Source organism: Orbicella faveolata, unplaced genomic scaffold (assembly GCF_042242905.1).
Source record: "Orbicella faveolata isolate gen_17 unplaced genomic scaffold, um_ofav_v1 contig_47, whole genome shotgun sequence".
Taxonomy (NCBI): Eukaryota; Metazoa; Cnidaria; class Anthozoa; order Scleractinia; family Merulinidae; genus Orbicella; species Orbicella faveolata.
The window spans coordinates 12,093,936-12,120,900 of NW_028301577.1; the positions used below are offsets into that span (position 1 = coordinate 12,093,936).

The 26,965-nt window shown below is 39.6% G+C and overlaps 3 protein-coding genes and 1 pseudogene across 4 annotated transcripts in view; 2 read left to right on the plus strand and 2 right to left on the minus strand.

Annotated features, from left to right (window-relative positions):
• LOC110058370 (cathepsin K-like) overlaps positions 1–1,916 on the minus strand; it is a 15,975-nt gene extending 14,059 nt beyond the window's left edge. The window contains exon 1 of the mRNA XM_020765017.2: positions 1,608–1,916. The gene's annotated coding sequence lies outside the window, so the exon portion shown is untranslated. The remainder of the gene's footprint in view (positions 1–1,607) is intronic.
• Positions 1–9,676, plus strand: part of LOC110058375 (counting factor associated protein D-like) — a 10,742-nt gene extending 1,066 nt beyond the window's left edge. The window contains exons 2-9 of the mRNA XM_020765024.2: positions 845–1,032; positions 1,907–2,147; positions 2,764–2,959; positions 3,741–3,952; positions 5,452–5,543; positions 6,757–6,915; positions 7,609–7,804; positions 8,200–9,676. Coding sequence (XP_020620683.2) covers positions 845–1,032; positions 1,907–2,147; positions 2,764–2,959; positions 3,741–3,952; positions 5,452–5,543; positions 6,757–6,915; positions 7,609–7,804; positions 8,200–8,564 — 1,649 coding nt within the window. The 3' untranslated portion in view covers positions 8,565–9,676. The remainder of the gene's footprint in view (positions 1–844; positions 1,033–1,906; positions 2,148–2,763; positions 2,960–3,740; positions 3,953–5,451; positions 5,544–6,756; positions 6,916–7,608; positions 7,805–8,199) is intronic.
• On the minus strand, positions 8,627–26,891 carry LOC110058373 (uncharacterized). The gene is made up of 9 exons (XM_020765020.2): positions 25,428–26,891; positions 24,479–24,663; positions 17,341–17,581; positions 16,512–16,710; positions 15,946–16,160; positions 14,624–14,715; positions 14,135–14,293; positions 10,894–11,089; positions 8,627–10,576 (listed from the first exon to the last, which is right to left on the minus strand). Exons 1-9 carry the CDS (start codon positions 25,699–25,701, stop codon positions 10,299–10,301), a joined length of 1,839 nt encoding a protein of 612 aa, XP_020620679.2. The 5' UTR covers positions 25,702–26,891; the 3' UTR covers positions 8,627–10,298.
• Positions 19,108–23,100, plus strand: LOC149097182 (adenosine receptor A3-like; annotated as a pseudogene). The gene is made up of 2 exons (XR_016204081.1): positions 19,108–19,331; positions 20,870–23,100. The product of XR_016204081.1 is annotated as an adenosine receptor A3-like (transcript).
• Positions 26,892–26,965: the final 74 nt, after the last annotated feature.

Below are 26,965 nucleotides of genomic sequence, written 5' to 3' on the forward strand. Positions count from 1 at the left end.
GCCCGGAAAGCCATAGCAAAATCTCGAACCTTACGATTACAGAGCTGTTTTATTCACAGAAGTTTCAGGCGTATACACTTATCCATTTTTAGATATAGATGAACTAAAAATGGCTTTACGAGCCTGAAAAGTTCCCGGAGCTTTCGAGAAACGGGCCCCAGGATGAATCTGTTTTAAGAAATCTATGTGGAAAAACATAAAATAACGAATTTGGATTGCGCCGAGAGATGTTGAATGCAATTCTAAATCCACATAGGATCACAAACTGAATTAAAATACTTTTAACTTTTCCTTTGTAAACACGTGCAGTTGTCTTGGCTGAATTTGAAATAAATAATAAAACAATAACCTCCATTTGGAAGGTAGAATTAACCTCTAATTAACCGAGCACAAGGGCCGCACGGGGGAATATTGGCCCGAGGTCGTGGAGGTACAAGCCGAGCGCAGCGAGAAAGAAAACAGTTGTATGATCTGCTTCTTGTATACGTGATTTTTCTCTACATGCATCGGTGGCCTTCGCGCGTAATGTTTGAATCCCTTTGAATTGCTTGATGTAGCACAATCAAACAGATCTTTTCTACGCACTACCTTACATTTTTCATCCAATGAGAGTACAACAAATTTAAATTAGAGCAATTAGACTACGAGGCCGAGTTTTCTACGAGCGACAGTCAACGAGGCGCAGCCGATCGAGTTGACCATCTGCTCGTAGAATATTCGGGCGTTGTTTAGCAACGCAGTCATAAAAAAAAGATTGTCAACTAAGAACAGGTCTCAATGCAAAATTTCTCTCTGAAAATAGTACATGTACTCACCTTATACACTGTTACATGTTTATTTACAGGAATGGACAAGACATATCAGAGAGGGGACCTTATGCCTTATGGGGCCCTGATAAAGTTGGTGCCCGCTCACTGGAGCAAGGGAGACGACCTAAATAAAAACGCTCGGAGCTGCTGGTACAGGCCCGGATTTCGATGGTCCCCAGAGAGGGGGCAGAGCGTTCTCCCCGAGGACGTGAAGAAATTCGAGGTAACTGTTCTCAAGTTCCAAAAGACGAACAAATTAGACAACTCTTGAAAACAAATGATGATTGTTTGGTACAGATCTTGCCTAGAAACGTCGTCCCAGGACTCTCTCGATCAGGAAAAGGCGGGTACTGCGACGAGGTCATTTGTCTAGTTACCAGACCTCAACTCTCAAAGTCCTCACTCCCCTTGATTAGAGTGACCATGGAAAGTCCCGAATGGAAGTTCGAAAATATCGGTCTTCCGATTTAATTGCGAATGCCTGCCTAACTAAGGAACACATATCAGTCGAGCTCCTTCGATTATCTGTATTGTTTCTTTAAACCAATTTCGAATCGGTCTTGTAACAGAACCCTCGAGTGTCGCTCGTTTTGTCTACGTTGCGCAGGCGGGAACGAGGAATCGCGAGATGCGGGATTGCTGTGCTCTCAATCTGTTTCGGGTCCAGAATCATTATTCATGATCATTTCAATTAGATTTATTTTCAGTTGCTTTTGGTAAATTTTACGAAGAAACTTTCAAGTTCTAACATATTTACAGTTTTGTTAAGGAAAGTACACATCAGCCCAACCTGCTTACCTTGCACTCTAGATGTTTGTTTTGAATGTCGTCACGGAAGCCGCCTCCTCTTTCCCTTTGGCACGACACCATGTCGTATGAACTAGGCACTGGGAACGAAACACTGCAACAAAGTAGAAAACAGTTACCAGCATGAAAATTAACAACCGGGAAATGAGATCCAAAGGAATCTAATTTTCTTCACCAAGGGCCATAGCAACGATACTCGTTACCTTGCATATGATATGGGAAAGCTCTTAAAAACGGCTGTGTACCTGAGGTCAACAAACACATTAATTTGCATTCTTATTGCGTTTTAGTTTGTTGGCGAAGAGGTTCGCAGTGGAATGCCTGTTTACAAGTTAAGACGCACAGCAATTGTGTACAACAAAAACAACACCTACATTCTTTACGTGACAAAGGAGGAGCCCCATAAACCCGTGCGTTACGTCATGCATGGCTACGACACGCTCTTACACTCGTTTTATGATCATTACATTGTGGATTACCTTTCATTTCACGAATGGGACTTTGACTTCAATGTTATGAAAATCCCCAACGGTAAGCAAAACTATGTTGAAAATAATCATATATAGCGATAGTAGTAAAATCAATTTTAAACTTAAATTTTTAGCCTTCCATCTAGAACATCAATTTTCTAATAAGCTTTCAAACAACTAGGGACATTTAGATTGGACTACGAATTCTACATTGAGTCCGAGTACGATTTTCGAATTTCAAACCAGTGATATTTCCACAGCCCTCGCTCTTCATGTTGGTTTTCAGCTCATGGGACGAGATCATGTGGAGCCTGGAAACTAAAATTGATAATATAAGTCGTTCTCGTACTCGATCTCATATTTATACTCAAATCTAAACTCCCCTAATATTAAAATAATAAACTACTTATCAATTACCAAGGTTAAAGATAGTTCGCATAAATTGTGTTCAGTCCGAGGAACAACACACAAAGACGCGAGCTAGAGGTCTTTTTGCGAAAGAAAAGGAACGACTTTTCTGTCGCATAGGAAAAGGCACCTTCTGTCCAAAAAAGATCTCTGCTCTCAGCTTCAAACTCGGCTTCACTTGGCATACTCTGTAAGAAACACATTGCAGCTAATGAATGTTTCCACCAACTATTGGAATTGTATGAGGTTCTTTTCTTTTTCGTTTAAAGGAACCTCCTGCAAAAAGAAGATTGAAAAGATGAAGTCAAAGTTCCACTTTAATCCAATGGCAGAGTTTATGCATGAAAACTTTGAAGATAGTGAAGTGGAAGAAATGTTTGAGGAATTTAAGAAAAATCACGGCAAAGCTTACAACGATCCGACAGAACATGAACAGAGGAAACACATCTTTCGTCATAACATGAGGTCTGCCACCTTCCTTGTTAGAAAACTTTTACTAAAAAGTTTGTTTCTATACGTGAAGATAATTTTGCCCTTCTTAACACAACGACACAATGACACGAACACATATTTATTCTTTGGTTGGTTGTCATGGTGATTTATTAGTACTATCACTCAATCGTATCGAGTCCTTGGCTAATTTTGCAGTGCAGTGTTATAGTAGAACCTCGCCTCACAACATCTAGTTCAGTTATAAAGGTACGCCCTTGCTACAGCGATTTTGTTTTGACCAGGCAAAAAACAGATTTTCTTATTCTTACAAAAGACAATACTTCCCCGAGGGCGCATCTTGAAACAATTGGCCATTTGTTTGGTTTTGTTTTGTTTTTTAAATTTTTAACTCGTTCGTAAACTGTCTTAATCTTCCCCAGCCTGTTTTAGGTTCTCGGTCAGCTGGAACAATCGAAAGAGCGGTAGGCGAAAACAAAATGAGCGAGGTCTAAGACCCCAATCCCAGGACCGCGCCGGCTTTTTCGATCGTCCCCATTGACCGAGAGCCTGCGGAAAACTAAATCTTCCTCAGTTATCTTTATTTCGATTTCTGACTTCCTAGTTGTTTACTTCTTTTTGAGACCTCCTTCAATTTTGAACATCAGCCAAATGACTTAAATTTTCCTATCTGTTCATAGTTTCATGTCTGGCTGCTTTATGTGGGTGTGTACTCCATTCGACAATTTGATGAGAAATATTTAATGCGCAAAACAGAAGCTCTTTAAATTTATTTTTTTCTAAACTAACATTACAGATTCATAAGTTCTAAGAACCGAGCCGCTCTGAACTTCACGTTGGCGCCGAATGAGCTTAGTGACGTAACAGAAAACGAGTTTGAAATGTACAAAGGATTATTGATTGATCCCAGCGGTGGGGACGAGGGGCTCAAGAAACAGGAAATACCGGAGGCTAGATTAACCATTCCTGAGACACCACTCCCTGACTCTCTGGACTGGCGGGAATACGGTAGGTTTCATAAATAGATGGATTTTGAAAAGTCAAAGAGGTGTGATATCCGGAAAAGATGAAAATGACAACAAGAAACCAATTTAAAACTCAAACGCCTTCTATACTGCATTCTTGAATACAAAGATTGCATCTATGCACGGAAACTAATTTACTATTCTTAAAACAAAACCATAGAACATTGAAATCATAGTCTCAAGAAAACTCATGGCCAAACATATGGTCATACTGTACATGCCTTAGGTGTCTCGTATTTAGTCACCTTGTAGCACTTTTCACTTTTGTTTCCCTACACATGCCCACATTAGTGACAAGCGATTGTCTAAAAAAGAATTTCCTTCAAAGCGAGGACTTGCATTGTACAGGATTTTACTAAGATTGTGTGCCAGTTTTTAGCCCACCACACAAGATCTACACAGAGGCAGGAGCGATCTAGTCCATATTCACAGTGTAGTTTCTATGGGAGCAATCACTAACAGGGCTGTACACAATTCAAATGTTTGCATAATTGGGTTAATGTAACTCCCTCAACATCCCCTGGCGGGGGAACTCCCAGAAAAGTTGGGTGGGGTGTGCAGCCCACTTCCTAAAACCCTTACCCCATTTATGACCAAAATCTGTGATTTTTGCTACCCTATTTATGACCAGGCCAAAAATTCTATGCCTTTTTATGACCGTTGTGGCTAGCACAGTTGCCCTAAACATAAGTTATGCAGGGCTTTTGTTGACGGTCTTATTGATAATAATGAAAAAGTAGTTTCTTCTAAGAAACATACCCAATTCAAGACTAGAGTGCTAAACCCATACCCCATTCAAGACCAAAATGGCCAAAATCAATACCCTATTTATGACCAAAACGGCTGAAAAACCCTACCCTTTAGGGCTGCACATACCTATTTAGCCCCTATAAGGGAGTACCCCCCTTCCCCCGTGCAACACCCCCACATTCATTTGCCCCAGTTCTCAAACTTTGCTAGCTACACAAATAACCAGGCATTAAAGAGTTTGCGGTGAGAGGAGAAAGTTCTTTGGAAAGTGTCATTTTGAATAACAGTTCTCTAAACCACTTTTTAACATCACTGATTAAGGCCCTGTGGGGGCAGTTTATCTCATTACAGGAAATGCATCTTGGTAACTTAAAAGAATTTGCTTGTTCATGAAATGCGAATTTTCAAGATAATTATGTTCAGAGTTCTAATTTATTTACTAAATGGTCCAAAATGCAACCATGAATTTGCAGATGTGCTGTTCCCAACACTATCCATACCTCTGCCCCATCCCACGGAAGGTTTTTCGGTTTGCGTCCTCCAAACCCTTTAAAAAATCCAGTTTAGCTTCATACTTTCCTTTTAAAATTTTGGCTTTAAGACTCTCCACCCTCTGGAAATTAAACTTTCAACAATCTTCCATGGGATGGGTATTTTCTGGAACCAAAAAATATCTTAGGACCTGTACAAGATGGACCCCTTGGACTTTACACTCAGAATGTCTTATTTTAGGTGTGGTGACCCCTGCTAAGGCTCAAGGTCTTTGTGGCTCATGTTGGACCTTTTCTTCCACTGGACCAATAGAAGGAGCTTATGCCATCCAGGTTACTTTTAAAAGTACAACAGGATATTTTTAAAAAAATCCAAGATGTTTCAGGTTCTGAGCTCATGCACTGGTACACAAGGAACTGATACACTTGAACCCTGTTAATCCGGACACCAACGAGCAAGCCACAAAAATCTAGCCGTATTAAAAGAGTGGCAATATTTAAGGGGTTCTTTAAATAAGAAAATGACTGACTGAACTTTTCTTTGGGCTAGAATAAAGTGGCCGAAGGCGGGGTTCCACTGTACCAAAGACCAAATACACTACAGCTATTCAGTGACTCCTGAATTGGTTTCGTTGTACGTGTGACTGGTACACTGAGACAGAACCATGTTTCATCTTGCCAGAATATTAAAATAATTCTAGCATTTTGATAAGACGTCAGGACGGTCACGGTTTTCCCAAACAATGGAATATTTCTCCTTCGGGAAATGAGTTCTTTTCTAGTAAAAGCAAAAGTTTCCTCTTGTTTGAAACAAGAGGAAACTTTTGCTTTTATTAGAAAAGAACTCATTTTCAACAAAACGCCCTATAGCTGGTTGAAAATTACATTAATTCAGCTATTGTTCTGGCGCTAACTGGGAAGTAAATTAAGGCATCTTAAATAAAGATTTTACGCCGTTAAATTAACGCAGAGACTGCAAACAAACCTCTAACCTTCCCTGATTTGATCCTCCCGAAACCGCCATATTGAATATTTGGGCGAGAGGAGCCTGGAGAGAGGTCGAAACTATTTCTTCCCCAGACTTCCCGGCATCTCTGCGTGAAATTCCCGAGCAACGGGACAGGGGGAGATAGGTAAACTTGTGGTTCCCACCGTGAACAGTTGCCAGCCCTTTTCATTACTCATGTTTCGATGGATCAGTACTACAAGTCTCTGTATGTCAAATGATACTACAATATTAAATGGTATCACAAAAATGCCCAATCATCGGTAAGCAACCTTGTGGACATCCTATTTCCTTTTCATATATCAAAACCCCCTCAATTTTAGCTTTAAGTGATTACAACTCAAACACGAGAAGATAATTTTTTGCATCTTCACGGAATTTTATCTTAGCCCTAATGTAGCTTCACTTGATATCTATACAAGAAAGCAAACGGTTTTTTCCTGCAAATTTACGATCATTAAGTTCATAACTCTTTTATTATTGATTTGCTGAAAGTTCAACGTGATTACAACTGGGGCGATTTTCCTTATTTCTCAGTAGACAGGAAAACTAATGGACATATCAGAACAGCAACTTATGGACTGTAGCTGGGGGTTTGGTAACAGCGGTTGTCGCGGGGGTTACTCGTGGAAAGCCCTTGTCTGGGCCAAGAAACACGGAGTTGCGTCCAGTCACAGCTATGGCAGGTATCTTGCGCAGGTATGCGGCTGCCATGTTAACATTACTGCTATCAGACCAGGAAAATCTTCAGGTCTTCAGATGACAAACTAGTTTCCATCACTCTTCGTAAAACGTCCCTATATTAGAAGTATCTGTACTAAATAGGACATCCTAATTCCAAATAATCAAATCTACCTTTAAAAAAAAAAGATAAATGCCCCCAGACTCTATAAGATACACATGCCCTGCAAATCAGAACATTAGTTTATTTTATTAGATTGAATTTTAACCAAAATGGACAGTGTCTCTTAAGTGCACGGTGTCCCTTTCGTTTTATGTTCTGGGCCTGTACGAACTCAGACAGCGTCCAGACTACGCCGGAGAAATTTGAAAACTCAGCAGTTTATTTCTACGGTTAGGCCTACCGTCCACAAATAATTCGTCACGAAAACGGAGCTTTTAGAAAACTCTCTTCAAACCGGAGGAAATTGAAAACACGGGCGCCGGCTTTGCGTTTTCGTGTGGGCGGAAAACATTTTGAAAACGGAGCTTTTTGAAAACGATGTAGTCACGTTAATCATGTAATTTCCCTACACCAAGTTTTCCTCAAACTCAAATCCAAAATGACGTGTGGTCGTGACGTTTTTAAATTCCTCTGCATAGTGTGGACGTGGCTTCAGTTGACACTATATGTTTTACGAAGCTCCCTTAAAGATTTTCTCTGTTAAATAGGAAGGATACTGCCATTGTGCCAAGGAAGATGGTTGTGATGTCGTGAACTTCAAGCGAGTAGTGACCGTCAAGAAAAATGACGTGGAAGCCTTAAAACAAGGCCTGGCAAAGTTTGGTCCGGCATCCATAGCAATCGACGTCGGTAGAAAGACTTTGAAGTTTTATAACTCAGGCGTTTATGATGACCCTGAATGTAGTAAGCGAAATTCGATCAATATCTTCTATCTAATTAAATACCGTAAAACTCCGATGACAGTAGCGTGGAGCTTTTTAGTTCGGGGGACTGCCTGGAGGGGGTAACATCAAATTGAATTCTCTGATATTATGTTACGATATAAAAGGCCAGCTTGTTAAAAAGTTGACCTCGACATAACAGATTAATTGGGTCTAATAGCTAACCAGAGATATCAGTTAAGTTTTAGAAAAACAACTGCGCTATATGTCCGGTGGATTGTCGCTTATTCGTTGTGAAGTTTTATCCAACTTTAAATACAACCAGGGCAAATTTTTGGAATTGAAATGGCTTTATAACTGGTATATAAACTCTATTCCTTCGTTCACCTAAAGTTTTTCCTCTCATCTTTAATTAAGGCACAAAGACAAATCACGGAGTCGTTGCGGTTGGATTTGGAGAAGAAAATGGCACTCCATACTGGATAGTGAAGAATTCCTGGGGGAAATTCTGGGGTGAAGAAGGATTTGTTAAAATTGCAAGGAAAGATAACTTGTGTGGAGTCCTTAGCAACGAGCCAATATTTGTATCCATGAACGAGACGGATACTGGTGACTCTAATGAAATTTATCCATTCAGGAGGATGAAAAAACAGAGCTTTTTTGATGTGGAAAGACGACTTAATGTTACAACTTTAAAACTGTCTCCGTTTGATTACAAGAGGTCTAAAACGCGATTTGAAGAGCTCAACAAGCAAGATGATAGAACTTCTGTAAAAAATTAATGTTAATTGCTTGTTTTTAAAATTTTTAAATCTAGTCTTTTTTATTATTTTTTTTTTAACTAAAGATACGTTGAGTTGAGTCGCCCATGAACAGTGGAACCTCGCCTTACGGCCACCGAGTTAATACGGTCACCTCGTTATTACGACCACTTTATTCTGGCCCGAACAAAAGCTCAGTCAGTCATTTTCTTATTTAAAGAACCCCCCTTTAATACGACCGCCCCGTTAGTACGACCAGATGTTTGTGGCCCCATTGGTAACTGGAGCAACGGGGTTCAATATGGTTTAGAAAGTTAGACCAGTGAGCTAAACTGGCTAACAACTATTCATCGTAGACCTCAAAAATGTCCACGCATCTTTCTCCTTTGTAAGTGTGTGTTTTTTGATGAACCAGGTTCTGTTGTGTGACGTGCACATGTGGGAAGTCACCAACTTGTTTTGACTCCCAAATACTTTTTGCCAGCATTTACATCTACTGGAAAAGACTTGAAACGGGCTTGTGTTCACTTTGGAAATAGCTTAATATTGTACGAAAGTACGTAGAAGCAAATTTAGTGATTAGGTTTCTGTAAATTGTATTACTTGACATCTAGTAACTATTGACGAACTTGAACATATTATGTAGCATTTTGTGAAAGTTCAGTTCACGTTGACATGAAAAATACTCAGCGTCACCAAAACACGAGTTTAAGGTATAGCAGCTATGACGAATACCCCGGTTATTGCTATACTGAGTTTCTCCTGGATTTGTCACTTTATTGTAAGCTGTTAATTTTAGCTTTGTTTTAACAGATTAACATTTTTTGCAGTCCGGCTTTCCACGCCTTTTATTGGCTTCCAGCAATTTTGAATTCGATCAGGTTCGTTAATTGGAGGACAAAAAGTTTAAACGCCTCAATAGACTTGACTCGTCTCTTTTCTGTTATGTGTTGTTGATCTCAAGCGTAGTTAACTCTCTAAAAAGTAAAATGATATTTTTATAACGCAATACACTTGAAAAAGAGACCAAAAAATATATTATTTGCAAAATTCTAGAGAAGGTTTAACTAAATTTTATTCCTATATCTATTTATAGTGCGCTGCTATTATTAAAGTGAGAATGTTTTAACACCAGGTATTTATCTTATCTTAACCTGTGGAAAGAACTTTAGCTGGCTGGCGCCAAGCCTCGTGACCTGTTTCGATGACCGTGAAAAGCCGAGGACGGAGCTGTGATAGAATCCAGATCCCCCAGTTGAGCCTAAGGACTGGCTCCGCTCCGCTGACTAGCTCCGTTTCAATTAAAACACGTAAGGTTGACTAGGGTGGCTGGGTTTATCACAACAAACCTCCTCCCTCATGCTCCTTGGGAATATCAAACTCGCTAAAACTCATTTGCAAATTGAACTGAACGAAGCTAAGTAAATTATCCGAATCTTCAAACAAGAATGGAAGGCGCGCTTTATCACAGAGAAATTAAGGACGCCATTATAAAAATAAAAGACTTTATTTAACCTGAAAGGCCAATCAGTGATTACTGGATCACTGGTATTAACTGGCGATCATCGTCACCGTCATCACCGTCATCGTCCTAAGCATTATGGTCATCTTTCTCCCTTACTAATATTACGAGAACGCGCCGGTAGGTTATTAACCAGTCCGAACCATGGACAGTTCTAGTTGTTGTTTCCGATAATGAAATATCAGAATCACTCCAAAGCAAAAACACTCCAATTGAAAATTTGCTCTCATCTCTTAGAAAGGAATAATGGACAATTCTTCCTCAGAAAAATACTTAATGCTCTGTCTGGGAACCTTATTTAGTTCCTTCAACGGGAACTCGGCAGTTGAGGGATCCTTTTTGACGGCTAACAAAGGCCCATTAGTGACGCCACACCGGTCATTATTCATTGCAACCTTAATGTAACCGTCATCTCCCCACAGGTGTCCCCACGAGTTTTTGATGATCCAGTAAGGAACTTCTTTGTCCACACCATAACCCACAGTTAATACAGCATGATCTGTTTTTTTCCCTGGCAACATTAAAAATATATATCTTTTTAAATATCCCTTAAGAATTGCTACTCAGTAGATCTACTGTGTCCCATATTGTTGCAATTTTTTCTCTCCTACAATTTACTAGTTCACTACAATCCAACTGTAATATTCATTTACTCTGACTGTCAACCTCATTCCCAGGTATTTTACCTTAGAGATTGGAAGGGGCCCTGGGAGCCAGGTTGTGTGACTGACTCGATGCAAAGAATATTACGGCCACGGGAACAACTGAACTCGAAAGTAACAAACCTCGCTAATAGAAATTTTCAACTAACTTGATACTGTAACTTACCGCATTTTGGATCATCGTAAATTCCGTGGCTGTAAAACCTGAATGTCTTTCTGTCCGAGTTTACGGAGGACGCGATCGGACCGTGTGTGACTAGGGCGAGTCGCAGCGCGTCCGAATTATTTTTCTTAACTTTGACGAAACCACTAATGTGAGCGAAGGTGCAGTTATCAGACTTGCCGCAATGACAGAATCCTTCCTGGAAAAAGCATAGTACAATTGGTTAAAGGAGGATCAAAAGAGTGGTTTTCAAGTGTGTCAAGTAATAACTTAAACCAGGAGCCATAATCGGGGACGGAGACCGTAAGCGCGCGCCATTTCAAGTATTGGGGTTGTCCCCATGATGTGGGACAATAAGTATGGGTTAGATTTTTACACAAATAAAAGGATTTATTATATGGCTTTCGGGGAAATTTTTGCGGGACACGGCGGGTAGTCCCGAGTGGGCAAGACAGCTCCATCTTGCCCGCTCGGGTAGCCAATCACAGCGCAGGATTTGATTCATCTTGCCCGCTCACGGAGCTAGCCATATAATAATTATATTTTTAGAACAAATTGCGCCATCGCCTGCGGCACACGCGCGTACATGCTGCGAGGATTTCTGCGGATGTCGCGGGGAGGAAACGGCGTCCGAAATTCCCGAAATTTTTCATGTTTCTGGCCCACAACTCAACGCGTTTACGTCTGTTGGAATTTTGCTTAATTAAGTATTTTATAATTAAGTAAGCTGCTCCAGTTTGAGTGAAGTAAGACCGTGTCGAATTTAGGTATGTTCCGGTTTAAGGTTATATATATCGCTGACCAAGTTGTGTTCCGACGGATGCTTCTTTTACATGAGCTGTACATTACCCCACTTTAAATTTCACATATGTTGAAGATTAGCAGCTTTTCCATTACACAGCGAAAAACTAGCTGGATATATTTAGATATAGCAGAGCTTCAGGACTTCATGGTTTCCTAGCTCCTCTTACCACACGCTTGCGAGGAATTTGCCAGTCTATCACGACCGAAAAGTAAAACAAAATAATTGCTAGTTTGGGTTTCGCCTGAATTGTAAACAACGCTTGATGTTTCATCATGGCCCAACAACTTTACGTCTGTGGATACTGCTCAGTTTTATTTGTGTAAAAATCTAGTAAATTCTCTGTTGTCGATGAATGAGAACGCCCGCCGATGCGTGTTTTGTACAGTCAGTAAACATGACAAATTGGACTTCCGCCGCGCCGCACTTTCGTGTGAAAGCGTACATCGAACTCAAACAATAACTCTATAGTTTTCAAATATGTTTAAGATTGATAAATGTTTGAGAACATATTAAAAGCTAAGCTGGAAATATGTGAATAACGCAGAAATAATCAGCAAAGTTACAATGACGCTTTCTTTAATCCACTTCGAATAACGATGTCGATTTTGTTGATCGAGTTATCAAAGCTCCTTGTCTATTTTCATTTTCGCAGTGTAAAACTTCACTATGCTTATGTTGAAGAAACACACATGATGTTAGTAGCCTTTTTTGCGTTCCTGAAATTTGTTGCAGCATCTCAGCACAAAAGATAACGAAAGAAATCTTTGTCAAGATTTGTTGACAATTGAAAACACCAACTCGGACTTGAAAGTGCGCGAGCTGCACTATGCAAATGAGCTAATTGTACGCGTCAGACTTTCCTTTCAAAAACTTTTGCAAACTCACCAAACAAGCAGAAACAATAAGAAACCATCAAAACAGGTTTTGGTCATGATTAACCATTGTCTGAGAAACTCACAAATTAACTAGATACCAGAGTATAGAGTTTTCTTGCTATATCAGTTAAGGTGGCTGAACACAGCTTTTGATACCTGTGGTTCATTCACCTTTTTCTCTAAAACCCTTGATCCCTCGGTCGTCAAAAATGGCAGCAAGCTAGTTAACAACACAAACTTTGGTTTTTTGATGGTTAAGCTGACGTATGTGCCGTTGCCATGGCAACATGAATAAATATAAACAGGCCTTTAAAATCGGTTTTGTTTATTTGCAGAAAATCTAGTCATTAGATTTTCTTTATAATTTGCATGCAACAAGCTTGTGACGATTCTTACACGTTAACACCATTTTGCTAATAATTTAACAGAGAGATCTTTAATTATACCTTGTTGAAGGTTCACTGGAATATCTAGAATTTCCTTTGTTAAAATTCAATTATTTTCAATACTCCATTTACTTATCTCCTAAAGTATTTTCGTGCCAAATTTCGTGAAATTTTAATTAGTGGTTCTCGAGAAATAGGCGTATTTCCGAGAGTACAATTTTCATTCAATCGCAATTTTTTGACTTACTACGCATAGAGTACTGGTTCAGGTATCAATACTAATAAAAAGTAGCAGCGTATGACTTTGATTACTTCAGTGTTTAGTATAATTCCCGGCGTCGAGTCAAAAATGAATGGGTCGACCGTAATTTTGACGAAGCGAGTTGAAAATGTACATCGAGGAATGTCAAATACAAACGTTGAGTTCAAAAAACGGAAAGATAAGTGTAAAAACGTCTCCCACTGATGTGAAATCTAAAACTGAAGAGTGTAAAATTATAAATGGAGCTGTGAAATTCAATCGTTGAAGTTGAAAATTTAAATAATGAAGTTAAAATTCAAACAACGAATTTTGGCGGGGATCGTACGCCATAGACATCTGCGTGGATCCAAGCGGATATATGACGTCAGGATGGCGCAATTTGTTCTAAAAATTGTCCCATATCATAGGTGCGCGCGGATCCCAAGACTTACGGTCTCCGTCCCCGATTGTGGCTCCTGATTAAACACGAAAGACAGTGTTTAACTACATTTCCAAACACCGAGAGGAGGGTTGAAAATACGACGCGTCGCGGAGTATTTTTGACGAACTTCGAGGTGTTTGGAAATGTGGTCAAACACTGTCTTGAGTGTTTGATATATCTTCTCAATCGAAACCAAAACTAAGGGGAAAACGGAGAGGTAAAATCGTAAAAATCTACGCTAATTAAGATCAGATATCCAAACACCGTCACGGTCATGATTTCCTTTGTTTAAACTTGATAAATTATTAATGAGTTTAAGATTAAATGAAAACAGACCAGTTACAATGATTATCACGTCACTAACGACCAACGAGCCAATGAGAAGTCAAGAAAATGTCTATAAGTGGAGCTATAAGCGAGCGAAAATTCGCGTGACTAAGTGGCTAGTATTGGTCACATTCAACATAATTACCAACGATTGAAAAACCCACTCACTTGAGCAAGATAAGGTCCATAATCTCGCCTCAAAGCCACGCCATTGCGTTTCACCCATCTCAGAGTTCTGTCTTGGAATCCCCCACGACACCCGTGATTCCCTACGGGCCACGAACAATCAATTAACTGCTGGTTTGACAGTTCGACAAGTTCTCCAGTCTGGTCAAAGAAGGTAAAGGGGAGGGTAAAGAAACTGATTTATGTAAACACTGTTTAAAATTAAAGGTTGCAGAAAGTGAGAAATCATTGGTTATTTTGTGAAGTTTATATGAAATAATTCATATATGAACTGCGGTTGTAGATGAAAGTGAAGAATGATCATCGCAGTTTAACTGCGATGATCATTCTTCACTTTCATTGGCTATTTTATAAATTATTCTACAGTTGACGTCTTTTTCAGTGGAGGAAATGTTGTTACACTAACACTTATATTTTCCTAAGAACGACATAAGTTGCAACGATTCAACCTGCAAAATAACAAAGTTGTACCTTCAAAAAATACGCTCCTTCTACAGCTCCAAGAGCAGAGAATGTCCAGCATGAACCACATAAACCTTGACTATGAATACGAGTAACTCCACCTGATGGATACAGAAGTAAATGAAAAAAAATAGAATAATTTATTTAGAATTATTTATCAATTAGTGAGACACTTGTGGATGGAGTCATTGTACGGCAGTGAGCCGTCATTTTTTTAGGGAAAACTACAAAGTAGCTTGGATTTTGTTATTGTAGAGAAAACAAAACCTCAAATGACTGTAGCCAATCAGAAAAAAAAAGATTCTTTTTGTCACCTAATCAGGAGCAAATCCGAAACCAAACGTGAATTCCCGCGCTTGGCGCCGATTACATATTTCTGCTTTGAATTCTGATTGGTTCTTCATCGCTTTATTTGGGTTTGTTGTGATGTAATTACTTTGGTTTTGTTTTCATGTCAGTAGTCTTAAAAATCTGCTGTAATTAGTATGTTACAACTCTTCAACTTCACTAATTAAAAGGTAACAAAGTCCTAGCGTTTAGTTTTACCGCCAGAAACTCGAACTGATTCTTGCCGACATCCTTACACCATAATAACAAACAGCAACGGCTTACACACCTCTGTAACGGACCTAAAGAGTGTATCCGAACTGTTAACTTTGTTTTCTTCCTGCCTCATTAGCAAATTTTGCTTCCCTGGTCGCAAAAGATTTTGAAAAGCGAGCTTTACTCCTCCCTGGTGTAGGTTGCCTTACAAAAGTGCTTGTTTTCCAATTCCAAGTGAAAATCCAGATTCCACTGAGTTTGTGATGTAGTTTAATTTGGTATATAAAAGAAGAATACTTTTGAATGACTGATGGCGAGGACGGTGACTAACATGGCAAACTTGTCAGGAACATGAAAAAATGAAGGATAGAAATTGCAAATTGCTAGCAAACGTGAAAACTTCCCGGGGGAGAACTCCCACATAAGAAGGACGGGGGTGCTTGTCGGAAATTTCGAAAAGAATCCCTAAGAGGTGCGTACTAAGGTAATGTTTTGTGGGCGTGGCCCGAATTTTTTTTCACACTTAAACATGGAAGAGGTACCGATTCTAAAACTACAAATTAACTGACGTTTTTCGGCTCAATGCCCTAAATGGTGCCGCAAAAGCTACCACTGTGGACCTATCAAGGCTGAACACCCTTAGAGGTACCAACACCGCTTTTTAACCCCTCAAGGGTACGACGAGCACCCGCGTCCTTTTTACGTGGGAATTTTCCCCGGGGGAAACGAGAGCCTGTTGGGCAAAAAAAGGCTGACACAAAAATGATCAATAATGTTTGTTTGAGTACCGTAGTCCCTCCAGTCCAACTGCTCGGGAACAAGATCTGTATGCATTACTGATTGGTTGAAAGGCAGAGTTGATGATTTGAATTTCTTGGATTTCTTGGATTTCTTTTCTTGGAGTAATCCTTTGTGTAAGTCTACCTCCTTTTCTGTCATGTCCGCCATGTTGTTTGGAGTTAATTTATACTTCAGGTTTGCACGGTTCTTCGAGCGAATGTATCTAATGAGACAGTAAAGAAACCAATTGAGTGGATGTCATAGTCTTTTTAAAGCACTCTCTATAGAGTGTGACTTCATTTTAATAAGAAAATTCTAGCCTTAGTAAATGAAAATTGCAGCAAATCATGTTCTGTCCCCCCCCCCCCCCCCCCCCGCCCCCCAACAGTACGTGTCCCTAGTCGGATATAGCTCCCACTGCTATACTGGATCCGTCTCCAAGTATAGGTGCAACTGTAATGCCAATAGAAAAGTGTAAACAATAAAATTGAAATGGGGGTAAGGTGAAAAACGGAAATAATCTTAGGTAGAAAATGCCGCCAATAAAATAACCCTGATAAAATACATTGAGCACCTGAGGTTGTGTTTAAAGATGTGTTTCCGTCGCTCGTGTTCTGTCAGTGAAGAATAATTCTTGCCATGTTTGGCTTGGTATTCTTCGTAAGTTTTGTCGAGCTCGCGATCTTTGTGATGTGAAAAGTGCATGTATTCCGCCATAGGATTTGCCAAATAATGGAAGCGGAGCTTCTTTGCCTTCTTGTCGCAACTTGAGTCTATAAATGAAAGAACAAAAAAACCCATTAGAAATGTCATGTGCACTCTTTGATGTACCAAATCATGCATAACAAAGACGCTTTCAGATTCAATTATTTAATTCCAGTGATTTTCATTAGTCCAGACTGCACGGAAACAAAAATGCTGCCGGCACGCAGGGTATTTTACCAATAGAGGTGTGCCAGCGACTTGACATTCTATCAGTGTGGTACGGTTGGTAGAAATATAATAAAAGCCAGAAAGACGCGAAAGCTCAATGGCTACAACGTTGAATTCTGAACAGGGTGGTCCTGGTTCAATTAATTCCTGGTTTTTTCAGGTTCCTTCTTTGGAAACAAGGCAACTGACCATCACAATTCCTCCCTTAACCCCTAACGTTCCATCCGTAATTGTCTTTCTTTCAAATGCATAATTTGCAAGAGCGAACACAAATAAAGGTTGTTGTTTGTTGTTTTTGTTGTTCCTCCTCTGGGGGATCACGAGCGATTCTCCTAGTTGCGCCGTTTCATGCCAAGCAAACCGAAGGTCAGTTAAGTGTCTCGGTTATTGGCACTAGTCACATGGTTCATTCAAACTTTAGAACTGAAACAGCCTTTTCCTTGCTTCTTACTTTTCTAAACATCACTTACTTTTCGGCAAGCCGAACAAGGACCTGTTAAACTTCCAAGGCTCAAATGATATGTAGTCGAGCACGTAGTGGTCATAATGTGACGTCAGCATGTCGTCATAGCCCATCATCTCGTATCTCAGAGGTCTATGAGGTTTGGTTTTAGAAATGAAAAAGCTGTAAGTGTTAGTTTTGTTGTATCGTCTGTTTTTCCTTTCGTACTTGAGGCATGGCATTCCCCGGTGCATTTCTTCAGAAACAAACTGAAAGTAGAAAGTTAAATGTTACTTCTTTTACCATAAAAATTGTTTAATTGAGGTAAACATGTAATTTCCTCCGTCGTTATAACCTAAGGAATATGTTTTGGGATTACCATACAATTGTTGATAAATTTTTCAGCGTTTCGGAAGCGCGAGACAAATTGGAGAAAAAATCTGAGTCCCTGAAGGGATTCCAACCCTTGATATGACCTTCCAGATATCGATCGGGCGCCCTAGACATTTAGGGGAATTCAGATTTGAGTATGAGTGCGAGGTCGAGTACGAGAACGACTTTTCAATTCTAGTTTGCAGGCTTCACATTATCACATCACATGCCCATCTCATCCCATGAGCTGGGCAACATGAAGAGAGAGGGCTCTGGGAACGTCACTGGTTTGAAATTCGAAAATCGTACACGTGGTCAATCTTGTGCTCGTAGTCCAATCTAAAGGTCCCGATTGATAAAAGATTAATGAGCCAGAACAGCTTAGAACCTTTACAGTTGGTTCAAATGTTACATGCATCCTACCTACTAAAATCGTCGTCTATAATTTTTAAACTGCCATAATCGATAATGGTTAGCCCGAGAATTATAATTTATAAATTATAAAGATGTGATCAAACGCGCGCAACATTTCAAGACAAGTATTGCAACATTGTACACGTTTAGCCAGCTTGTTGCTCCAGACAGGTTTTAACACTATATTGTAATGTTGCGTGTGTTTGGCAAGATCCTTCTAGAAATCCAACAATGTTGTGATGTGTTGCTTGGAAATTTTGCGTGCGTTTGGCCAGGTTTGAAAAGCAATTTAAATATGACTGACGTGTGCAAATTGTTATAGAATATTTAAGATATAATGAGCGCACTCATTGGTCGATAGGGGTGTTAACGCGAGAACATGTAAACCTCGCTTTTTGAGTAAAGCAATTGAGGACTTTTACCGTGTTTACATAGCCTCATGTAAACACTTTGGTAATTCTCAAGAGTTATGCAAACCCGTGTCGGATTGCATAACTGTCTCTAATTCTCCCAGCCCCTCGAATGTTTAGATAACGCTATGTAAACAGTCACTCTTTTGCTTAAATAGCGGTTGCATTTGAAAATTAACTCTTATCGGTGCAAATTTAAGTTTCAACCATGAATGTGGAATAAATTGAGGCAGCAAATCTTTCTTAACAACTCTTATTGGCTATGACTCCATTCAGTAAAATTGCTCGATGAAGTGTAGGATTCTTTCAAATTTTCCTTTTTTTTTTAATTTCCAAGAATAATAGACCAAGATGGATGCGAAAAGAACGTGCCAATTGTGTAGGAGCTAAAAGCAACCTACATCTACATATAAATAGCGAGCACGTTCTCAAAATAACGAATATATTTAGGAATCAGCCACGAATTTAATTTCTAGGGACTTTCTACTGATTGAAAATCGCCGAAAGACATTTTCTTAACTGTCCCGATATTTTGCAAAATCCTTTCAGATAAAACGTTCTTGACACGTCGCGTGTTACCATGACAATATCACGTAACAGACATGAATTTTGACAGGGTGGTCACTGAAATCAATCCATAGCTAAAAGGAAATGCTTTATTCAAAACTACGACGGTAAACTGACACCTCGGAAAAACAAAGCTGAAACTCCAACCTGAAAAGTAAGCAGCAGCTGGGCGCGAGGGGTTCAATGTTCTCTGGGTGGAATAACACGCATTAATGCTGACAGCAACGACTCTGCTATAACAATGGCTTAGGAAAAGGTAAATATCTTACAAGCAGTCTTTAAGTATAGTTTGCGACTTAAAAAATTACACTTTTCTGTTAGGGAACTAGAATGAAGCCGTTTGGAAATGTACACGCTTTTTCAGTTATCGGACCTCTTTCTGATGCATTTTGTATACCGACGGACTCGATATAATATTGAAATGTTGGGGCAAGTTTCGGAGAGATTCAATCGTTTCAACTTCAGCTTTCAAATCTTGAAACGAAATTGGGTTAAACGAAATGATTCTCATAAAAACGGCAACATCGTGTTTTCAGAGCAGGAAATAGGATTCGCCTCAAGGGCCGCACTCTGTTTTTCTGTTACGATGAGGCAGCTCTAACCAGTTACAATTCTATAAAGTGTTTCTCAAAGCTGGAAATGATATAGTTAAGGCACTTTACGTCTCCACTTTTGGACAAATTTTAGGGTTACTGTCTGAGTACTGAGGTCAGTCCATCTAGCTCTGTGCTTATTTTGAGGGCAAAAAAAAAAAAAAAAACGAGGAGAAACCCAGGATTACCAACAGATTCCAGTTGTAACGCCAAATTAAGAAACGCTTGACGAATCTAGGTCATGAATCAAGCGCTGCTGACAAACATCTCATACCACAACTCATAACGGAGTCCCTTGGCCAGCAAAACTTGACACCTTAGGAAATTAATTTTTCAAGCCCATTTTAGTCTGTCTGTTCGTCTGTAATACCATAGTGACGGTATTACAAATCACAGACTTAAAACGAGGTCCGACGACTTCAGAAACAAAGTAGCAGTGTGCAATACTCCTCGCAAGTTTTTGGAAAGAGTGGGAGAGCCATTGTGCGATGAAATGGCTGCAAAAGCCGTCGGCAAAAATAAAAAAGTTATAGCTTCATCTCGAATTAGAATTAATATTTAGATTATTCGCTGTCATGAAGACGAAAGACAATTAGTGATCTGTTGATATTTAATTTCGGTCTCCTGGAACTCGGACGCTGTACTTCACTCTGCTAATACGTCAAAAATAGCGCCAGATGGCTCAGAATGATCAGATTAAAGTCCATCGAACGCAATAGTTTACAGTTTCGTACATCCAGCAGCTGCCGCAAGCTGTTTAATCAATGTACATATGCCTGACCTTAAAACTGTCGACTGAGTGAGTGCACCATCATTACAAGGCCATTACAGCATTTGATGGGCCACGTACTTAAAGCGTATGCTCTCCTGTTTTAAGAAGTTTTAAAGTCCCTTTTAACGATTTAAAAATTTTATTACAAACTCAATGATGGAAAAGTGGTGATCTCTTAACCGTTTCTTTACTTACGCAGTGCAGTTTTTACTCTTGCCATTGCCGCACTGAAATTCATTTTCAAAGTTATTGTGTTAGTTTAAAATGGACAGGAAGGAAAGTAAGGCTACAGAAAGTTGGGTGGATAAAAGATGATGCCAACTTTCAAGTTATGTGAATGATTCTTATGTCCACCTAATAGAAAAATCTCGAAATAGCCCGTTCATGGTTGCGATTTTATGCACTAAAATTACACTTTCAAATCACCAGGAAATACAGGGGAACGAGCAGAAGAGTGTCTTTGTAAAAGACCCTGGACAATCAAAAGAAAGAGAACTGACTGACAGCAGACGTAAGGAACATTAACTTTTGACAAAAAAAATTCAAGACTGAAAATGGTGGCAAATCTAAGTGCGCCTGGAAACAACACAATTATCCAAGAATACTTCTGCCCAGCACGTCTCCAACCCCAACACAAGATAATTATTCTATCTTTAAATATTCCCTTTTCCATCACTGCAATTTTTGGGAATGTTTTCATCATTGTTGCTCTTCAAAAAAGTCCCTTCATCCAGCATCGAAACTGTTGTTAAGTTGCCTTGCAACCACCGATCTTGGCGTAGGTGTTATAACACATCCTATTCTCTACAGCTATTTAATGTCTCCAGAACACTCCAAACTTTGTTACTATTCTAAGATCCTTTTGCGGACCATGGGTTCAATCTTTGCTGGAGTATCTTTGCACACAGTGACTGCAATAAGTGTAGACAGACTTCTTGCCCTGTTGTTGGGGCTAAGGTATCGACATGTAGTAACTTTCAGAAGAGTCTAGCTCTTTCTCGTTACTTTTTGGCTCATTAGCACTGCTATTGCAATCGTGCGCCTTTACAACTTAAGTATTGCTATGGCCATCGGCTCCATAGAACGGATTTTAAACATAGCAGTATCAACCTTTTGTTACATGATAATTTTTGTGACGCTTCGCCATCACCAAACTGAAGTGCTACAAGATAACATTCAGCAAGGAGGAGGAATTTCCCAGAAGATAGCACGATACAGAAAGACAGTGTCTTGTGTACTCTGGATATTCATAGCATTGCGGGCTTGTTATCTTCCATTTGGTATAGTAACACCTATTGTTGCGATCACTGGATTAGATATGCCAGCTTTAAAACTCACTTGGTTTGTAACAATATCTCTGCTTTTGTTAAACTCATCCTTAAATCCATTTCTGTACTGTTGGAAGATAAAGGAGGTACGACAAGCACTGAAGGACACAATCAGGCAGTTTTGCTGTTTTTCAAACTAACTGATCCCAAAATGAGAATAGGTCACTAAAGTAGTTTACAGAGAACAAAGGAGAGGCACCAAACAATCGACACCTCTTGCCTTGAACGCAATGGAAGTAACAGCCTAATACGTCCACAGAAATAGTAAATGATATCTACGTAAGGGCTTTCACTACAAGAACGCAAGCCGCTCATTTATACAGATGGAGAAAACATAAGTCTGTGTTATGGTTTGTTCATTGTTGTTGTAATTGGCTCAAATTTGTCACGTGATCATAAAACAGGTAGCTGCCCGTGCTTGTTACAATGCAACATATTCATCAAGCAAGAATAAGTTATGATAAGTGGCAATAACAAATATTTTATAGCCACAAAATCCTAGAGTGGCAGTAATTTGAAATTCAGAACGAAGGTAAATCACTTTCTATTAATTGAAAGAACCTCGACCTCTATAGCGCTCGCTAAACAACCGTTAAAGCAAAAAAAGTTTGCTCTCAAACAATATTTGAACTCTGACGATCAGTTAAACAAGATACGATGGAAAGAAATAGGTAATTCAGAAATTTAAAACACGAAAGTCAGTAGAGATGTAGGGAAATCTCCACAAACTGAATTTCAAATAACTTTATACAACCGTGAAATTCACCCTTACCAGAATTGTAAAATTACAATCTTCTTTTCTTATTGATGGCTGTAACGACATTTTACAAAGTTACACTTGCTGCTCAATAGGTTTTTAAAACTTCATGTGTCAAAGCAGCTGTTTTTTCCAACTTTTGCGGGTCCTATTTTGCAATTATGCCTTGTCAGTTTAGAATTTGACATAACGAACGTGTCGTGTATTTGGCACTTAGACTGAGGAAAGTATGCGAAGATAGGTGAAGTCTTGACATAAAGGACGTTGAGTGTTGTACCAAAACTATAGCATCAGCCATGAAAGTCCACAGATATTGACTGACAGAAAGGATCATAGAACATAATCGTGTATTCTATAAACCTGTATTGTAAGAAATGTGAATGATGCGTACACATAATGTGATTTCATCATTTTATCCAGCATAGGCTGTCTGACAATGATCTGCATACATATTTTACAGCCTACATGACCCTACCTTACTGTCCATTACATAGACTCCTGTTTGAACTCAATACTAATAACGATTTTCACATTATAGTATCTGTTTAAAATTAAAAAAACAAACACTAGTAGCTGCTAGGGGTTTCGTCTTTGTTGAATACATGATTCTCTGCTGATAACAGGTCAGTGTAAAACGCAGACTGCAGACTGCTGACCGCGGGTAAAAGATGTAGATTGAGGGTAAAATGCAGACTGCAAACCAGGGGTAAAATGACGTTTGTAGACTGGAGACTACAGACTTTTCAGTAAATATCGTGTTAGTTCCATGATCGATCGATCGCGAGTGCTATAGATCGTTTTCACGTGACATCATCAAATTCCAAAATCCAAAACTAAAGAGCCACGAAAATTTTTATCCTCATAAGGCATAAGGGGATCTAAACTTAAATCTGTTTACAACTTTTCAGCTCAATAGTGTGCTTGGTTTAGAAACCAGTGCCGTTAGAAGTTCAGAGTTATGTCGGTGCGTGACATACCACTCCGATCGCGTTTGTGGAGAAATGTACACTTATTTAATGATTTTTAGCCTTTTTAGGAGTTAAAGTGTTTGGAAAAGTGCTTGTGTAAATGTTTGTTGGTTCAGTTCAGATAATTAGTCACCTAGATAGCCAAAGTAAGTTCCAGATGTTTGCACTATTTTCCGACCGCCATGTTGGTGGAGCACAGAGCTCCACCAACATGGCGGCTCCATACTGGGCTCTGTAAATTTGCGCAAAACATTTCGACGAATATCTGAAGTTTGGGAAAACGCAGAGACCCAAAAATTGGAGAAGTGTCTCCTTTACCTGTCTCCTATAATATCAAAATTTCTTGACTTTATCCACTGAATAGTTTTCGATTTATTTTTTTGTTGCGTGACAGTGAAAACCATCTATATAAACAGGATTATTCACTCAGGATTAGCGTAAATTACGCCTCAGGTAGCCTGTTTACGGAAATGCTAACACGTTGACAGTTGAAAATTCTATAGTCTGCAGTCTGCATTTAACCCGCCTTGGTCTGCAGTCTGTATTTTACCACTGGTCCGCAATCTGCAGTTGCAGTCCACAGTCTTCGTTTTACACTGACCGGCTGACAACTGACTAAAAGGCACAAGCTATAGACAGATTCAATCCGTGGAGTTTGGAGTATGGAGTTTGCAGTTGGGAGTTTCGAGAAAACCGAAGAAGTTTTTATTTTTCGAATAGATAACAGCAACGAAGAATAGAAACAATAGCAACGAACAACGGGTAAGTACATTCATTATTATTGTTTCTGTGTTTTCTTAACTCGAAACTCGAACGACTTGGCTTGAAACTCGATCCGGACTCGACTCGGAACTCGAGGATTGAGGATCGAGTCGAGTCGTCGATTTTTGAGTTGCTGTTAATCTACATTTTACCGATACTGTAGGAGATGGTAAGAGTTCTGCTACACTTAAAAGGGAAGCAAACTGTCATCAAGTAAACAGACCTTAAACTCGGACAGGTTAGTAGGAATGACACTCTGTCCTGCACGCGGCAGCCATTTAGGAAGTGGTTTATACCAGCAGCTCATGAAATCATTATCTGAAGGCTTCATCTCCGAGTGCATGGGCACGATTTTAAACAGGATACCGTGCTTGCCTAGGTCTCCTCGCTGTATAGTCTTGTCCATGCCTATTACAAAAAATCAAGCAAGACATACTTTGTATTCTACAGATAGTTATATTTTGTGCGGCAAGCGTTTTGAAAGGGAGATTAATGAGGACCTGTTTATATGAAGAAAAGTTGTCTCTTGAGTCAGCTCGAGCGAGAGGACATTTCCTCGAAGAGCACTTCCTATAACAATCTTCGCCGCTGTCGTGCACGCATCTGTGGGGCAACCTTTATTAAAACAACTAGATATGAGAAACTAAAAAATGGTTTCTCCAGGACTAACGAAGGGTCACTCTGTTTAGATAGGGCTCTCGAGACGAACCAACTTTTATCCAACCAGGAGCAAGTCAGGGCACTATGGAGGATGCGCGAAATTGTTAGGGCGACTGTTTGACTCGGTCAGCAGAAAAAAAAAAACGTTTTTGTAAAAAATGCTGGGTAACTGAGATGGTTCACAAAAGGAGGTATCCTCTTACCTGGGAGAATTCTTCTCCACATGAACACAGGCGCTAAGAATTTTGAAATTTTTGATTTTATAAATTCTGTTTGCGTTAGCAAAGACATGCAATGACTTTTCTTGAGAGTTAGAAACCTTTTTTTTTTCGAAGGTCTTATTTACCATATCCGAATAGCAATGGAATTCTCAAAGGCAATGTTCATAATAAAACAATGTGCTTCAATCGTAGACTGGTAACAGTCCGTTTAACAAATATAAACAAGAATAGGCGGCGTTCCTGTCTAGCGCTGCGTTTCATTATTGTAAGAATATTAATATTCATACGTACCGTAATAATAATCGATTCGACTCGTGTTTCTGTCTCCTGCGAACCAAGCTTCAAATGGTTCAACAATACCATCAAACGGAAGCGATAAGATCCCTGTGGCATGGTAATATCGAGGAAAGTACTCATCATAAAGTGCATCATAATCCCCGACGATATCACGCTTTACAAGACGAAGGATAGTGTCCTGTGACATCTTGTACACTTCAACGATAACTCCTACAAGCCCAGCTACGACCATCACCGATGATAAAATAGTAAATATAGGTTTCCCCATTGCTTTCGTAGTAATTTCCTTGATCTTACGCTTGCTTTAGAACAAGGGAATTTTACATGTTGAAGTAAGTGTTTTGTTATTTCCGTTAGTACACCTGTATAGATAATTTAAGTGACTAATTATATCCAGATTGGCTCATTTCACACTCTTTTTTTCCGTTGTATCCTTCTCATGGCGGCTGAATCCTTCGACGAACCTTCACAGTAACTCCGATTTACCTGCTAGTTAATACAAAGTTGACTTCAAGACGGTTCATCTATCGGCCATTCACTTTGCTCTCCGAAGCTTATAACTGAATCTCCTTCCTTCCAGCCCTCTAAAGGCACCATCTACAGTCATCACTCAATCTACCTTCAAACCTTCGTCGGAACATTCGACGCAAGTCGACGCAAAACTCAAATATCGCGTTAATAAACTAGCAAATGCCAAAACGTACACTGGGAATAAAATATTGATAACTGCGTGGAAAAGAAGAGAGTTTATTTGACAAGAACGACTGTTTCGTTTCTCGTACCTGCTGGAAAAGTTTCAAATTATTTTAGACACTGTAAAAAAGTCTCGTTTAGCCATCATATCCGGTGTGTCTGGTGGCTGGTACCTGTAGTGTAGTGATTTTTTGCCCCGCCAGGTTACAGCAGGCGCGCTACGAACGGCAATGTACAAATAAGATAGCATGGTCCGCAGAAAAATTTGCCTTATTATCACATTCATATCAGACACATCCGCTGCCCTAACCTGTGTCAGAGCCGCCCATCCCAGACAGAAAAAATCTGAGATTTTTTTCTTTCGGGGAGGGGTGGTGTGACACAAGCTAACTAACCCGTAGTTCTTAAGAAGTTCGTTTGTGACAAAAGTCCATGAGCTACCTCTCAGTGTCGCTTTAGTCGAGCAGCCGTAATTTATTTTAGATTTAGATAAGAGATTGTGGTTTCCTAGACCAGTAGCGAGGAAAGGCGGGAAACGACGGGAATCGAAAGAAAAGGGTACGAATTAGACATTAGTTTATCTAGACAAAAAGCAAAAAGCCAATATGAAACACAACACAACAGAGGTTGTCACTGTCTAGGATAGATCACAACATCCGCAGGATAAATATCACGGCCTGCCAGTGGATCAGTGTCGTACGTTTTGTTAACACTTAATATATAGGCTAGGAAGCTTAAAGAGGGGATTTCACGGCTCGGCGCATGTGCAAGCTATCTATCTATCTATCTATCATTGTTGATAAAACAATCCGAAGCGTGTTGATGACGATATAGGTGAG

Excerpts from the sequence above, each read along its gene's own strand:
- LOC110058373 (XM_020765020.2), bottom strand. The coding sequence starts at position 25,701 with ATGGGGAAACCTATATTTACTATTTTATCATCGGTGATGGTCGTAGCT. Across the intron at positions 16,161-16,511 it reads ATCTTTAAACACAACCTCAG|ATACATTCGCTCGAAGAACC; the intron begins GTGCTCAATGTA and ends CTGTCTCATTAG. Across the intron at positions 14,716-15,945 it reads GTTGGACTGGAGGGACTACG|GTGGAGTTACTCGTATTCAT; the intron begins GTACTCAAACAA and ends TGTATCCATCAG.